The sequence below is a fragment of the Lissotriton helveticus genome, chromosome 3_2, assembly GCF_964261635.1.
Source record: "Lissotriton helveticus chromosome 3_2, aLisHel1.1, whole genome shotgun sequence".
Lineage (NCBI taxonomy): Eukaryota > Metazoa > Chordata > Amphibia > Caudata > Salamandridae > Lissotriton > Lissotriton helveticus.
This window is the reverse complement of record NC_136062.1, coordinates 324,566,428-324,582,756: the sequence shown is the minus strand read 5'-3', so window position 1 is coordinate 324,582,756 and position 16,329 is coordinate 324,566,428. Positions and strand designations below refer to the sequence as shown.

The following is a 16,329-nucleotide window of genomic DNA, read 5'->3' as shown; positions in this document are numbered from 1 at the left end:
TGAGATATCGCACCTGCTATGGCGAGAAATAAATAAAGGCACTAACTCTACTGCATGGCATTATCTTAGGGAAGCAATAAGTGATTTTGCGGTCTCGTCTATATGGGAAAATAATATAACCAAGACATTGTTTAAGAAAATAATTAATAAAACTGCAAACCATCTATCCATTCTAAACGACAAAGCTATTGTTACTAAGAGAAAACACGATTGGGTGATAACAAACGGTTATAAAAAGAAGGAAATTCAACAATACCTGGAAATACCATGGACGGAAAAAAACAAACAGGTGCTCCTTAAAGCAAGTTTTGGAATAATGCCAGGCCTGTGTCACCTTCCTCCGTGGGAGAGACCGGTAACCCAAACCAAATGCAGACTGTGTAATAGTGGTGAGGAGGATATTCTCCATCTACTGTGTACTTGCCCTGAACTCTTGCAGGAGAGAAGAACCTTGCTTAAGTTTCCATTCAAGGTACGAGGCATAAGGACATGCATTAGGTGCCTGCACTCGAATGATATCATTTTGAATGCTACCTTTGTAAAGTTCCTAAGGATAGTTAAATGAAATTAGGAGCACAACTATTGTAAATATGTAACTGACTACAAAATTGATGCAACAACATTTTAAGTGTTTTTATATAGCTTTTATTGTTTTTTTTATTTTTTATTTTATTAGATGTGTAATATTGTAAGATTTTAAATAATCAGCACAATAAACTACTTTGTACTTTTGTACTGAGGTCATCCATCTTTCTCTCCAGGGTATCACAGGCTTGTCCAATCTCAATCTGATTTCCTTGTGAGAATTTAAAACTTGATCAAATCTCGATAGACAGGGCTTTCAACAGACCACTCAGCGGTAGCTCCTTGCTCCCCGCCACCCCTGATATGTCAGAGGTGACCGGGCCCTGACTTGGGGTGTCTGGAACCTCACCTCCCTGTGCTCCCTGCTGTACCCTTCTCTGTACCCCTCCATAATCTGCCGGGGTGTTTAAACTCTCTTCAGTTAAAGGCACAGCTAAGACCTGATATCTATTAGGGGAGATGTATTTTCCCCAGTCAATAGCATTGGTCGAGTCTTTTGGAGGTATCACTCTCTCAGTGATTTCTTCTTTATTCAACTCGTCCTCCATCCAACCTTGAAATATGCTTTAAGGGAGGAGGTTACCTTGCTCTTCTGGGCGGCTTTTTGGTTCTGAATTTCAAGCTTACTCTACCTTGCTGTCTCAGTTTTGGCTTCTTCCGCTTCCTCTGCTTCCTCTCCCCTCCTGGGACCCACAATCACTTTTTGATCTCCTCCCTTACCTCCTTTCACTCCTTTAAACGCTTTAACTTTGTTTTTGTTCCTTACTATGTGTCGAGGATTGGAGGAGGGGGGTTTAGGAAGTGGTCCTTACCCATGGGCTGAAGTGTGGAGTTGGGACTGAGTAACAACGATTTCTCCGTGGGGGCCCCAGGGGACCAGTCTTCCTATGAAAGCACCCTGGAGTTTATTGTTCAGTAGCCCGCGTGCGTCACAGTTGGACATGTTGCTAAGAATACAGGCACCGGGCTTTGTTAATGAACAAAACTGAGGCCCTTATTTATGAAGGTCTCGCCACGCTGTTGCGTCAATGTTTTGGGAAGCTGGGGAGGCGTAATTAATTTGCCACACTGCGCCTTATTTACAGTGACACATCTAGGAGGATGCATCACTAAAGGCCTACGCTACATCACACCTGCTTCAGGTATAATGTATGCAGAGTGGACGTTCCCCCTTAAAAAAGCCACTTGGTAATGGCTCAGTGAAATTGAGGAGATTTCACTACGCCACTTCTACCACTTGATTGTGTCAAAATCTTCACGCCTTCTTCAAGCAGGAGTAAAGGACTGACGCAGGTCCATGGGTTATGACATCTTGCTGGAGTTGCATCTGTTTTGCGACCCACCGCAGCAATGCGTCTTTTTTGCAGCACCAGATACATCAGAATTCCTGACGTATCTGTAAATCCTTGCCTAATGCAGTGCTGAATTGTAAATACAGCGCATCCATGGTTTTGTGAGTATGTCGCTATGAAAAGTGGTGTATCTCTGTTTCTGCTCAGTGATGCGTCACTTTTCATAAATGAGGCACTGAATGCTTTCTTCCATTAAAGAACGCTTATGCTGATAAACTGACTTACAAGACAAATAAGATCAGTTAGTAATAAGCATGTTCCTAAGTAACCTGCACAAATACGAGAGATAAAATCACTGCTGAATCTCCACATAAAATTGTGAAAATGGAGTACCTCATGTTTTTATTAACTAAATACTTCAAAGGCTTACATTGTGTATTTAACCTCACAACAGTCAGTTTCAATTCATGTTCTAGGCGAGATATTCCATCATATTATCTTGGAGAAAATAACACGAGAACAGTGAACAAATGTAGAATAAAACAGAGATGGTACAATATCGAATGTGGGGCAACTGATTTTCTAAACAAACTGTTTGCAATAGTGTGTCTGGCTCGTGGATGTCTGCTGGTCCTATGAAAAATGTGATGGCTTTGATTTATAATGAGTTTAAACTCTAATTCAATTATGCGTGAAGAGGCCTTAATCATTTAATGTAACCTGTGAAATCATACCACAAATACGGATGATTCGCCCTTTCAACATGCATCTGGACATTAACGTTCATTATGTATATTGGTTTATTATTTGTATTTACTGAATGCTACATCAATGCTACTATTGTTCTCTTTTTGGGATATTATTTTCAATATCTCTTATGTTATTTTTTCTGTAGTATGTTGAGCTGCGGTTTAACAAGGTAGTGCGCTGTGCCGCAACAGGAATCTACTTAGTTCAGACGGTAAGAGATATTTCCTAACATTGTTGAATTGTTGAATTAGAACATCCTAGAAATATGACTATAGTTATTTATTCATAAAAGAACGGAATGTTTTTTTTAGTTGATAGTATTGTCTTGCCATAATTTAACATTTCACATGTTGTCGAATTAATAATTTAACCACTTCGGCGCTCATGACGAGCTCTGCTCGTCATGAGTTACGCCGCTCGCACGCTGATGACGAGCTGAGCTCGCCATGTAACGCGGATTTTTAAAAAACGCAGCGCGCAGCGGGAAAGCCGCTAGCGCGCATGCGGTTAAGGAATGCTATAATTTAAATAGTGTACATATGACAACAAATGGAATTCTTTTTGACAGCTACCACGAATATAATTCAACATGTTATGTTATGTTACAGGCACTTTTATAGCGCACGGAGGCCCCAGCCAAGGGGCGTCCCGGCGCTTCCAAGGGTAACAAACACAACACCGCAGCTACGGAAAAAGAAAGCACTACAAGAAGGCTAGACTAAATGAGAAAAAAGATGGGTTTTAATAGCCCTCCTGAACTGCAGGAGCTCATCTATTTCACGGATATGGAGCGGAAGGGAGTTCCACAATTTTGCGGCCAGTACCCTAAATGACCGACCGCCGGCTCTACATAGCCTGAACCGAGGGACAGTTAACAAATTCTGTCCCAACGATCTCAAGTTTCGGGCAGGGACATAGGGCACCAAGAGATTCCGAAGATTCTGGGGGGAGGCCAGCTTGAGGATCTTAAAAGAAAGGCACAAGGTCTTAAAGTGGATCCTCTGTGCCACACGCAACCAGGGTAGCGAACGGATGGTACTATCTGCAGAACAGAATTTACGTAAGCCCACCAGGGCTCTGGCTGCGGCGTTCTGGACACATTGCAACCGAGTGATCTCTGCCTGATTGGCTCCGAATAGGAGCGAGCTGGCATAATCAAGCCGAGAAAGAATAGAGGCCTGTATAACCAGCTGCCTAGTGGAAGGATCAAAAAACCTCAAAATCGGTCTTAAGCCTCGCAGGATGCTAAAGCAGATGGGCACCACTTTTTTAGTGTGTCCAGAAAAGCTAAGGGCAGGATCCAGCCATACCCCCAGGTTTTGTAGCTCCAGGACAGGAATGGGGGTAGCACCCAGCTCAGGGGGCCACCATATGTCACCCCAAAGGTCAGCCCGCTTGCCCACAACCATGACCTCAGTTTTTTTGGCGTTTAACTGGAGACAGTTGGTATTCATACAGCTGGCCACTGCAGAGAGTCCATTCCGGAATCTGGGGGCATCAAGGTCGGTGTCACCACTTAGGACGACCGCCAGCTGAGTGTCGTCAGCATACGAGACCATGGTAATGCCCCATTGCTTGACGACACCTGCCAGCGGCCTCACATAAAGATTAAATAATGTGGGACTCAACGACGAGCCCTGTGGCACACCCAGCTGCAACGTATGGGACTTGGACTCAAATGGTGGAGTGACCACTTTAAAGGTCCGGTCAGCGAGAAAAGATCTGAACCAGTCAAGTGCAGTGCCCGACACACCTGCCTCACCAAGGCGTTGAAGTAAAATCCTGTGTGAGACCGTGTCGAACGCGGCACTGAGATCCAGCAGGATCTGCGCCGCGGTCTGACCCAAGTAAAGCACGGACCCGGAGGTGTTCTGTCATAGAGAGCAGTGCGGTCTCAGTGCTGTGGCCCGCACGGAAACCGTTCTGGGATGGATCTAGAATACCTGCCCTAGTGAGATGTTCAGACAACACCCCATTTACAAAGGCCTCAGTGATTTTAGCAGGCCAAGGAAGGAGTGAAATTGGGCGGTAGCTCTCAAGTTTGAGAGGATCCAAGGTGGCCTTCTTGAGTATAGGTGTCACCACAGCCTGTTTCCATTTAATTGGAACGACACCAGACGAGAGGGAGAGATTAATAAGGTGGCGTAAAGGGGGGAGACAGAGGTCTGCAGAGTCTTTAAACTGAGCTGGACGCAGAGGGTCAGTAGAAGAACCAGATTTTACCTTACTGACCAACATAAGAAACGTCTCGGAGGATAGAATAGGAAAGGAGACAAGGGCATGACCACCGGTCGGTAGAAGGTTAGTGGGCTCAGCCACCGGCTCAGTACTAGGAAAGCGCGATAGATGGCCTGGACCTTTTCAATAAAAAACAAGGCCAGATCTTCGCAGTGGGTCACTGAACAGATTTTTGTCATAGCGGCTCTATTGGCTGTCAGGTCCTTAAGGACCTTAAAAATAAGTTTGGACGGGTTGGAGCTGTTACTAAATTCCTGGGCGTAGTAGGCAGCACGGGCTCTACATACTGCTCCATGATATATTTTGACTTTCGCCAAATAGAGCTTCTTTTTCTCAGCGTCATATGTAAATGTAAATGTAAATGTACATGTATTTATATAGCGCAAATCACCGACACGGTATCTAAGCGCTTGCTTAGGGAACCCGTCCTGGTATTCCCCTGTGAGATACCCCGGTAGGGTATCCACAAGGTGAAAGCCAGGCATCCCGCCGCGAGGGGCCGTAGTGGAGATTAAGCAAGCTATTGCCCAGAGTCGCAGAGTGTGACCCCGTGAGTCGAGTAGGCACCGGAGCGAGAATTATCGAGTCTGTGGAATTTTAGAGCCCGAGACCCTGGTCCGCGGCCGATCTCAGCTTCCGGGTCTGCCGCCTCTAACCACTGAGCTACACTTCTCTACTCATAGAGTTTCCACCAGTCCCTCTCAGCCAATTTGCAGGCTTTTTTTAGCGGCAGCAGGGAACTGTCGTACCATGGGCTGGAAGTTTTAGAACGCTGTTTAGTCCAAACAGCAGGAATCAACGCGTCCAAGGCCCGAGAGACCCACTCAACATAGTGATTATAACCAGACTCAACATTAAGAAGGGGGCCTAGCGGATTAAGCTCCAAGAGATGATGAAAATCCTCCTGATTAAGTTTCCTACAGTGACGCTTGAGCACAACTCTGTGTACGGGCGTGAGGGGGTGCTCTCCAATCTGGAGAGAGATTTTAACTAAAAAGTGGTCGGTCCACGAGACCGAACAAGGTCTGGCCACTTTAACCCCAGACAAGTTGGTAAATAGAGGATCAAGAATGTGACCACCCACGTGGGTGGGGGAAGTGACCAGTTGAGTAAGCTGAAGCGCCTCTAGGTTAGCCAGAGTGCTATTAATAGCCAGGATGTGACAACAGTCAAAATGGAGATTAAGGTCTCCAATTATGCTAAAATTAGCACAACCTATTGCTAAGGAGCTGATACACTCCAAGAGAGCCTTTCTGAAAGTCATAGCGCACCCAGGAGGACGATAGATAAGAAGGCCAGAAAAAGTGAAATTATGACTGAAAGAGATTTTAAAGAAAGTACATTCACATCCTGCCAGGTCAACTGTCTTCCAAACACAAGGGTAATTGGATTTCACAGCCATCGCAATACCGCCACCCCTGGTAACCCGATTATGAGTAAAGATGGAATACTCAGGGGGGAGAGCAAGATTGACGACTGTCGTATCCATGTCCTGAAGCCATGTTTCAGTCATGAAAAACACATCTGGTGTCTCGTCTTTTAAAAAGTCATGGACTTCTGAGTAATGTTTCCGGAGAGAACGGATATTAAGATTCCAAATAATAATATCTCGGGGAGCGGAAGGTCTGAGGTGGGGTGGAATAACCGAGGGAGAGCCCGCCGCGGCAACGGACAAAGAAGGGGCATCAAGCGACCAAGTATCGCAGGCACAAACAACTGGGCCACACGAAGGGCTGACTGGTCCATACAGGCAGTCAGGGACCGACCGCCTAATCTCCAGCAGCTCCTCCCTAGTATAACCACAGGACGGAGACATTACCTGATGACAGCAAGAAATGAGTGAAGCCCGCCAACCGCCTCTTCAGCGCTGATGGGCGCAGACGGGCAGGACTCTGGCACGACTCAGGCGCAGCGAAGGCGCGCCCGCTGAGCGAAACCGCTGCGCGTACGAGTACTGGTTTAAATAGGGCCACCACGTGTGATCCGCCCCACTAGGATGCTCAAGATGGCGCCCAAAAGCATCGCTACCCCTCCCAAGATGGCGGCCGAACTTCCAATCGAAACTAAGCCCCCAGGACCAGACCCGCTAAAGCAGCGGTGAGGAGTATTTTTAAATGCATGGAAAGGTGACAGCAACCCCCAGTAAAAACAGGGACTAAGAAAAAATTAAACGAACATAAATAGACAAAAGGGAGATTAAAAAACACAGCGCGCTTCCCACACAGCGCTTAAGAGCAATTCCGTGCTGCCAAGCAGTGCGAGTGTATCTTGTCAAGGCAGAGCAACAAAACGAGCCGCCTTAAATAGGGCCACCACGTGTGATCCGCCCCACTAGGACGCTCAAGATGGCGCCCAAAAGTGTTGCTACCCCTCCCAAGATGGCGGCCGAACTTCCAATCGAAACTAAGCCCCCAGGACCGGACCCGCTAAAGCAGCGGTGAGGAGTAGTTTTAAATGCAGGTAAGGGGACAGCTACCCCCGTTAAAAACAGGGACTAAGAAAAAATGAAACGAACATAAATAGACAAAAGGGAGATTAAAAAGCACAGCGCGCTTCCCACACAGCGCTTAAGAGCAATTCCGTGCTGCCAAGTAGAGCGAGTGTATCTTGTCAAGGCAGAGCAACAAAACGAGCCGCCTTAAATAGGGCCACCACGTGTGATCCGCCCCACTAGGACGCTCAAGATGGCGCCCAAAAGCGTCGCTACCCTTTCCAAGATGGCGGCCGAACTTCCAATCGAAACTAAGCCCCCAGGACCGGACCCGCTAAAGCAGCGGTGAGGAGTAGTTTTAAATGCAGGTAAGGGGACAGCTACCCCCATTAAAAACAGGGACTAAGAAAAAATTAAACAAACATAAATAGACAAAAGGGAGATTAAAAAACACAGCGCGCTTCCCACACAGCGCTTAAGAGCAATTCCGTGCTGCCAAGCAGAGCGAGTGTATCTTGTCAAACATCCAATCTCACAGTCAGATCCATAAACAATTTAGTTCACCTTAGTGTGCACCATTTCACAAAAATAACTTCCAAATTCTGATTGACAAATTCATGAATATTGGATTTGGCTCATTTGCAAGGTTAGGTTTGCAGGTGTATTGTGTATGTTTATTTGGTCAGCACAGGGAAAAAGACTAGCATATGTTTAAAATTGTGGGTGTTACCAGTTGAGGTGGGGAGAACCCCTACTCAAGCAGCAAAAACAATCTCTATCATGGTGAAATACAAGCAAACCCAAACTTAAATTATAGTCATCCTTCTGGTAAATTGGCACAAAGCGTCAGGCTTAACTTAACACCCAATATTCCAATTAATTTTACAATGCACAACATTAAAAGAAAGAAACTTACCAATAACGTGACCAAAGCCACACCTCCTCTGTTAACTATGCATCGTGTTTTCCAAAACATTTTAGACCAACGTTGCCAAACATAATTTCTGCTTCAAAATACACTCAGCACTAGTTGTCAATATTATGCGTTTGTCCCAAGCTCCACAAAATTATTCCGTGCCTAGAAACACAGTTGGCACCAGCTGAAACATTTGAAGTGTATTAATATCACTCTCTTGCCTAGAAGTAAATAAATAAATATACGTGCCGGGAATCACACTCAGCAGACGCTGTAACATTTCAACTCAAACAATATCATGCGCTTGACTACAAAAAAAAACCCATGTATACATGCATGGGAACAAAGTAACAGAAACTGAAACAATGCCTCCCGTGAAACGCTAAACTAAAACGCGCTTGACTCGAAGTAAAAAAGGAGGGACATTAAACGCGCTTAGCCAATAGCAAGTAGTAGATTCACTCAATAACAGATAGGAAAAATGTGGCGGGGACTCACCTAGTACGGCATATACTACATGTCCTAACGAGACAGCGCATACGCTGCCTAGGCAAGACCTAATGAGCATACATGTGTGTGGTCAATCCACAGTGAAGATAAACAGTAAAAAAAACTAAGCCCATGTTAGTTTTGGTGCTCAGATCACTGAGATCTAACACTAAGGGGTCGATCGTGATGTCGGTTGGAAAGCCTCCCACTACTGCTCAGAAGCTTTCTGACAGACGTGGTTGGTTTGCGGTCTGACCTCCCGATGTTGGTGGTCGGTCCTGAGACCAAGATGGACTGACAATGTAATAAGCCCCTTATTCCTAAAGTTCTGGGCCTTGTTTGCACAGCTTCTAGGAAAACCTGCCATACCCGGTTTTCTTTCAGAGACCTGTGAGAAGCTTAGAACCTGTGAATTGTGTTTTTTTGTGTTTTTTTTCAAATTCTAGCCTTATCTATAATGCCCCAAAAATGGCAAGTATTTTGAGAACTCATTATTTATTTAGACATAGCAATTAATGAACACTGGAACTTGCTGGCAATTGCAGACGTCCTACCATGCAGCGTTTTCATACTTCTACCAATTAATGAATGAATAATTAAATTATGAATTAATTGTAGACCTAATATATAAAGCAGGAAAGGACTAAAACTGTGGCAAGTGAAGGCAATATTGACAGCATTTGGCGAACGGCTACTGCTTTGGCCAGTATATCAACTGGCATCCAGAGGACCTCAAAGCTCTGGCGTTACTGAAAACTACGGTCCGTAGCTGTGGCATAGCTAGACCTGCTGCCACCCATGGTGGCCTCTAAGTTTACCACCCGGTGCAGCTAAGAGTCTAGAGGTTTTGGCCAATGGATGACGTGTTCTTTGGGGCGGGAGGATGTTGCCCCCAAAAGGAGTGCTGACCGCACTCACCTAGCTATGCCACTGGACCCAAGGGAGTGCATGAAGGTATAAAATGCACAGATTCTATAAATTTTTCTCACCCAGAATGGTCCCAGGTAACCTTAGCAACTCATGCTCTGAGACCTGGCCAATCCAATGATGTTTGCTTTCCAAAGATCGCACAACATTATTCCACTCACAAGTCAGTCCAACTGTAAAACACGCTTTGGGTCCATTAATGACACAGCACAGGTCCAAAATAGGCAGCCCATGGAGGATGTCTTTCCATCTTACATTCACAAACTTCAGTTGAAAACAATACCCACATGGTGGGACTTTTCGTATGAGACAGCAGGAAGAACAAACAAACACCATTGGGCATTCACATTGGCACTTTATTGTCTGTTTTTGGTATTATCATTAGATTTCATCAACGTTGTTAAATCCTAGTTGTTAGTAACTAGTCATTGAACCTATGTTTTCACAAACTCCCTCACAATGGAATAACATTAGTCGTATTGCTGAATTCAGGAGACTAAAAATGACACTTTATCCCTTACCTTATAATCCAGGGTACAACTGCACTGTATTTCTTTTTTTATGTTTGAAAAGCTTTATCGAAGAGTAAAAACATTGATAAACAAAAACATCAGCAACAACAGTAAAGATGCCTAAATATAACATGGAATATTAACAGTGCTAATGTCGATGACTGGGAAGCAAAATCATTTTATGGGGATGTTTAAGATACAGGGAATGGGGGAAGAAAGGGGGGTAAGAAACAATACTATTGTAAAATATTAATATTAGGGATAATTACGGCAGATAAATAAATGGTACACATTATCAATATAAAATATACAGTAAATAGAGCAATGATATAACATATTAAACCTGTAAAAGATAACAAAGTTGCAAAAAGGAGAGAGTAAAAGTCCTTCAAGGAGGTTTAAAATGTTCTGAGTTGACATGAGTAGAGTATCTTTAATGTCAAAAGGTCCAGGTATGTGGTGTGAGGTAACCAGTAAAGATCTGTGTTACGTATTGGTTTGCAGGAAGAGGCAAAGGCGACATCCAGCCTGTGAAAATAACATAAAGTGTTCCACCAACCCTGTATAGAAACATTTGTAAGGGATTTCCAATTGGAAGAAATGTGTTGGAATGCGAGAACAAGCATAAGATCGAAAAGACCACGTGAGTCCACAGGAAGATCTAAGGAGTCTGAAAGACTACCCAGAAAAAGAAGAGTAGATGAGTATGGAACAGAAAGCGTGAAAATGTGAGAAAGAGATGACCAGACTTTCCCCCAAAAAGCAGAAACAGCAGGACAGAAAAAGAGCAGATGCAGAAAATCTCATTTGAGGTACCACAAGTCCAGCATTTAGAGTCAGAAGAGGGAAGGAAATGGGACGAAGAAAGAGGAGGAAGTTAAAGTTGATGGGATAGATAGAATAAAGATTGAGTAGGAGAGGCAGAACGAGAGATTTTTAAATATCTGGACCAGAGCTTATCCCAAAGAGCAACAAACCAAGTACAGCTCAAATCTGCTTCCCAAGCAAGCTCCAATTTAGTTTTGGCACGATCTGGGTTAGGAGAAGAGAAACATTTATTAATAAGAGATGCTTTAGGAAGAGTAGAGATGAGTGTAAGAAGAGAAGATTGAGGTGTAAATGTGGTTGACGAAGGGAGAGAATAATAACGATCTAGAATTATTGCCATAAGAGTAGTACATTTCTGTAAAAAAGAACGTGGACAGTGGAACAAAAGTTGAAATTGGCAAAAAGAGCAAGGTAATAAACCATCAAAAAGATGGTTAACCCATATGATACCTTTTAACCTCCAAGAAGTCCAGAAGATGGGTCTAATATTTAAAAGGATAAGTGAATTATACCAAATGGGGGTGTTTAAAAATGCTTCACGTGTGATGGTAGTAGAGAGAACCAAAGGTTTTAAAAGAGAGGACGTATATTTAAATAAAGGGAATAAAGTATAGAATGATTTGGTAGAGAAGCGTATCATTTCATCAAAAGAAAAGGGTAATAATAAAGATTGTTCAATAAGGAGCCAGAAAGGAGAAAAGGGGGAAGGCTCTGATGAAAGCCAATGTGATGCTTGATGTAAAGAAAAGGATTTATGGTAAAGACGGAAATCTGGAAAATTAACTCCTCCATTAGGTTTAGGTGTGCGGAGGGTTACAAGAGAGATTCTAGGTTTTTTGTTCTTCCAATGGACTTTCGAGATGGAGGAACCTATACATTTGAAATAGAGGGCAGGAACATGAACAGGCAACATGGAAAAGACAAAAATTAACATAGGGGCAATAATCCTTTTAATTGAATCCAATCAACCCCACCAGGAAAGTAAGAGAGGATTCGAGGAGAACAATTGATCAATTCGGGACAAAACCACAGACATATTTAATTTAACTGAAGATTAAATGAAGCCGGAGAACCAAATACCAAGATATTTCATCTTTGAGCTATATCAGGCGAAGCCAGTCGAGGAAAAAAGATGACGGAGACACGTCTTGGTTAAACGAAGAATTTCAGTTTTGTCTGAGTTAATCTTATATCCTGAAACTAAAGAGAATGAGTCAAATTCAGATAGTAAAGGGGGAACAGACACTTCTGGATTTGAAATAAACAAAAGAATATCATATGCATATGCAGAGAGTTTCAATTGATTATTACCATAATGAAAACCGGAAATGGAATTATTGTTATGGATGGAGGAAAGAAATGGTTCAAGATCTAGGACAAAAAGAAGAGGGGATTAGGGACAGCCCTGGCCCACCACCGAAGGTAAAAAGAAGAGGAAAGCTGATCGTTTATGAGTACTGAGGCTTTGGGCGCAGAGTTTAGCAAAGATATGAGGGAGATGAATTTGGGACCAAAGCCATGCCAACGTAATGAAGCAAACAAAAAGCACCAGTCGACTCTGTCAAAAGCCTTTTCCGCGTCAACAGAAATAGCGGCAAGAGGAATTGAAAGAGATGGGGCTTTATTCAAAACATTAAGAAAAAGACGAGGATTATCAGAAGTGAGTCTTCCTTTAATAAATCTGCATTGCTCCTTACCAATGAGATGAGGCATAAAGGGATCTAAACGTAGTGCAATTAATTTAGCAAATCATTTGTAATCAACATTAACTAAAGAGATTAGACGATAATTTTTACAAAATTTAGGGTCGCGACCATCCTTCGGAATAAGACAAATAGTGGCATCTTGAAAAGTGCCAACTGCCCTACCGGATGAGTAGAATGATTGGAAAAGCTTTAAAAGTTTGGGTAGTAAAAGATCAGAGAAATGTAAATAAAATTCAACAGGAAAACCATCAGGACCGGGTGTTTTGCCTTTAGTAAGGGATGTTAAAGCAGTGGAAAGTTCCTGTAGTGAGAGGTCAAGTTCAAGATCTGGAAAATTGAGGTGAGAATAAGAAGGTTTAGGAAGTTTCTCCGAATAATTCTGAATAAGAGAAGGAGTAGGAGGAGATTCTGGAGTATAGAGGTTTTGATAAAATAATTTAAATTGGTCAAGTATTTCTTTATCTTTATGTAGGAGAGTTTTATCAGAAGTATAAATACATTCTATAAGAGTACGTTCTTTACGAGATTTAAGATAGTTAGCTAAAGGTTTTTCTGATTTATTACGACCACCTTAATAACAAGCACTACTATGAAGGAGAATTGAAGATGCATTGTCAGTGGTAAACTTATTAAAGTCTAGTTTGGCAAAAGATCTGGTGGTATACATCTATTTGAAGAAGTATAAAATTTATGTTCCAAGGACTTTATGTGTGCTAGGGAGGTTTTACGTTTCTGAAGATATTGCTTCTTTTTCTTAGAAACAAAATCAATAATGAATCCGCTAGCAGTGGCTTTAAAGGTGTCCCAGAGGATATGTGGAGGGGTATTAGGATCAGAATTCAATAGAAACTAGTCATTAGCAAAGGAGCAAAAAGATGAAGAGAAATTAGGATAAGTGAGAAGTGCGCTGGTAAGACGCCATCGAGATGGCTTGGGATGCGGCAGAAGTAAATCAATATCTGTTACAATGGGTGCATGGTCCGATATAACTAAGGGTTCAATAGAAGAAGATAATAAGTTTTGAGATAAAGGCTGAGAAAGAAAAATGTAGTCAAGTCGTGAGAAAGATGCGTGAGGAGAGAAAAAAGAATAATCCAAAGTGTCCGGGTCTAAGAGTCTCCAAGAGTCAGTAAAACGTGATTGTAAAATGGTGTCGAGAAATTGTTTATGTGTTTTGTGAGAAATTAAGCGAACAGTGGATTTACGATCAAGGAATGGAACAACAATCTGGTTACAATCTCCTCCTAAGATGAATATTTCATCTTTATGTTGGATATATTTGTTCGTAATTCGAGGCCAAAAGGAGCATTCAGGTTGAGTAGGACCATAAACATTAAAAACAGTTAAGGGAGTAGAATCAATAAGCAATTTAGTTAAGATCCATCTACCTTCAGTATCAAAACTTTACATTTCAATTTTTTATGACATAAAATGGCAACTCAGTTATTTTTGTTGTTGGAAGGGGAAAATAAAACTGTACCACCCCAACTTCTTTTTAATTTAAGGGATTCAATTTCAGTAAGGTGGGTTTCTTGCAAAACGACTATATCAGGGTTATAAGAAGCTAAAAGGGAAAGTACTCTCTGCCGTTTAATGGGATTAATAAAACATTTCACATTCCTGGAAAACAACTCCAAATGTACAAATAGCAGAAAAACAATATGAATATAAGGTGCAAAAATGTATACATGCAACATACAGCAAAAAAGAAGCGGAATGGGTAGAAAGAAAAGAATAAACAGACAACATTAAAAAAAAAGGGCAGGGGTGAAAGAAGGGAAAGAAAATGGAGTATGCATAAGTGGGAAAGATGAAATAGCAGAAGAGACAGTACATATCCAAAAGGACGACTGAGAGTAACGTACCTGAGGGAGACATACAAGAGGGAGATGGGGCAATGGCGACACTCAACAAGATGGACCGCTCGATGAGTGGGAATCCAAAATGAACCAGGACATAAGAATCGAAGGGAAGGAGCCACATGGAGTGAGGGAACAAACATCACACACCTGTGTAAGGATATATAAAAGAGAAAACAAATTACAATAGGGAACAACATTAGGGATGTATATTATAATGTATATAACAAACGAAACAACATAATAAGATATTCAAAAATATCTAAAGGTAAATTTGAATGTAGAAACACCATCAGGGCCGCTCCAGAAGTGCTGTAAGAGGCTAAACAACAAATGTAAATGTTAAGTCAGTCAACCACTAGGCAAAGTAGAAGTATCCATGCCACTACTGGATTGAATATGAATCAAGTTCTTAAGTTCAAATACCACAAATGAAATAAACTATTTAGGAAAATCTGCGTGGTATTCTAATGCGCCACAAACAGAAGCATACAAAATAGGAACAAAATATAGCCAGTTGGAAAAGTATTTAGAAAATTGCTTTTGAAAAAAAAAAACTATAAAAAACAGCATTCAATGATCCAAACAGACATTAAAGATGCATGTACCTAGCACATTGAGCCACAGAGAAAGGCATTAATTAGTAAACAAATAGGCTTCAGGAAAAACCATAATCTAAGACATATTATAAAGAAACAGGCATAGCAAAGCACCAAAAAAGTGAAGAATGAAGCAGGAGCATTGAAATATCCTCAAATATGTGGTAGGTGTTTTGAGTGAAAAAACAATAGTCACAAGTGCCACTGGGGAGCCATAGATCCAAAACAAAGCGCTTGAAGGAACAGACAGCTCGGTGAGGAGAAACACGCTTAGACAAAATGGCGGACGCAGCAGTGCCACAGATGCGTTGGCGCCAACAATTGATGAAGCGCTATGCGGCAAATGAAAACAGGCAGCTCACTCGATGGTGCTCAAGCTCGGAATCATGCCGATCACAAGATTCATAGAAAATGGCATTGGCACTGGGCAGCAAACAATCAGGTTGCAGGAGATGCCATTTATCTGTGTCACACCAAGAGGGCACAGACAGGACAAAACACCAAAATGTTGAGGAAAACTGCAAAATAACTGAAATATCCCCAGTTGTGTGTCAGGCGCTATTGACAAAAAGAAAGAGTTACCATGGCCACAGGGGAGGCGTCGTTCGACAACGATACATTCTTGAGCTTGTACACAGACTTGTGAGGAGAGACGCGCTCTAAGAAAATGGCGGGCCCCACAGGAAGCTGCTCACCTGATTGCGGTCATGTTCCGATGCAAGTAGACTGCAAATGCAGCCCAGGAAACGCCATGGAAACGCCACAAGACTCCACAAAGAGGTCCGGCGCTGCGGAAAAGCACCTTCAAGCCGCCATCTTGCATGGTGCTGTAGCCATGCCCCAGCACTGGGGTCTTATTTATGAAGGACTTACACTGCCGGTGCGTCACTTTTTCCCATTTTAAAAGTGGCGCACCGGCGGCGCAAGGCCTTCATAAATAAGGCCCTGTATTTCTTTATGCCTATGAATTTTTAATCGTAATTATAACCAAGTGGTTCATGGCTCGTATGCAATATATATATATTGTACATGACAGTGCAGTTGTTGGTTCTCAGCAATGCGTTTTTTGGACACATCAATGTGCAGGCGTGGAATTATACACTAGTAGGCTTAAATTATGCCTAAGGGTCTCACGCTTCTATTGGGCCCAGAACTGATCACCAATTAGCATGTAATCCTGAAAGTAGCCAGGCAAGA

At 42.5% G+C, this 16,329-nt stretch overlaps 1 protein-coding gene across 1 annotated transcript in view; it reads left to right on the top strand.

Annotated features, from left to right (window-relative positions):
- Positions 1-16,329, top strand: part of LOC144826313 (sodium-coupled monocarboxylate transporter 2-like) — a 717,317-nt gene that overhangs the window by 58,064 nt on the left and 642,924 nt on the right. The window contains exon 2 of the mRNA XM_078684656.1: positions 2,773-2,838. Within this exon, the coding sequence (XP_078540782.1) occupies positions 2,773-2,838 (66 nt within the window). The remainder of the gene's footprint in view (positions 1-2,772; positions 2,839-16,329) is intronic.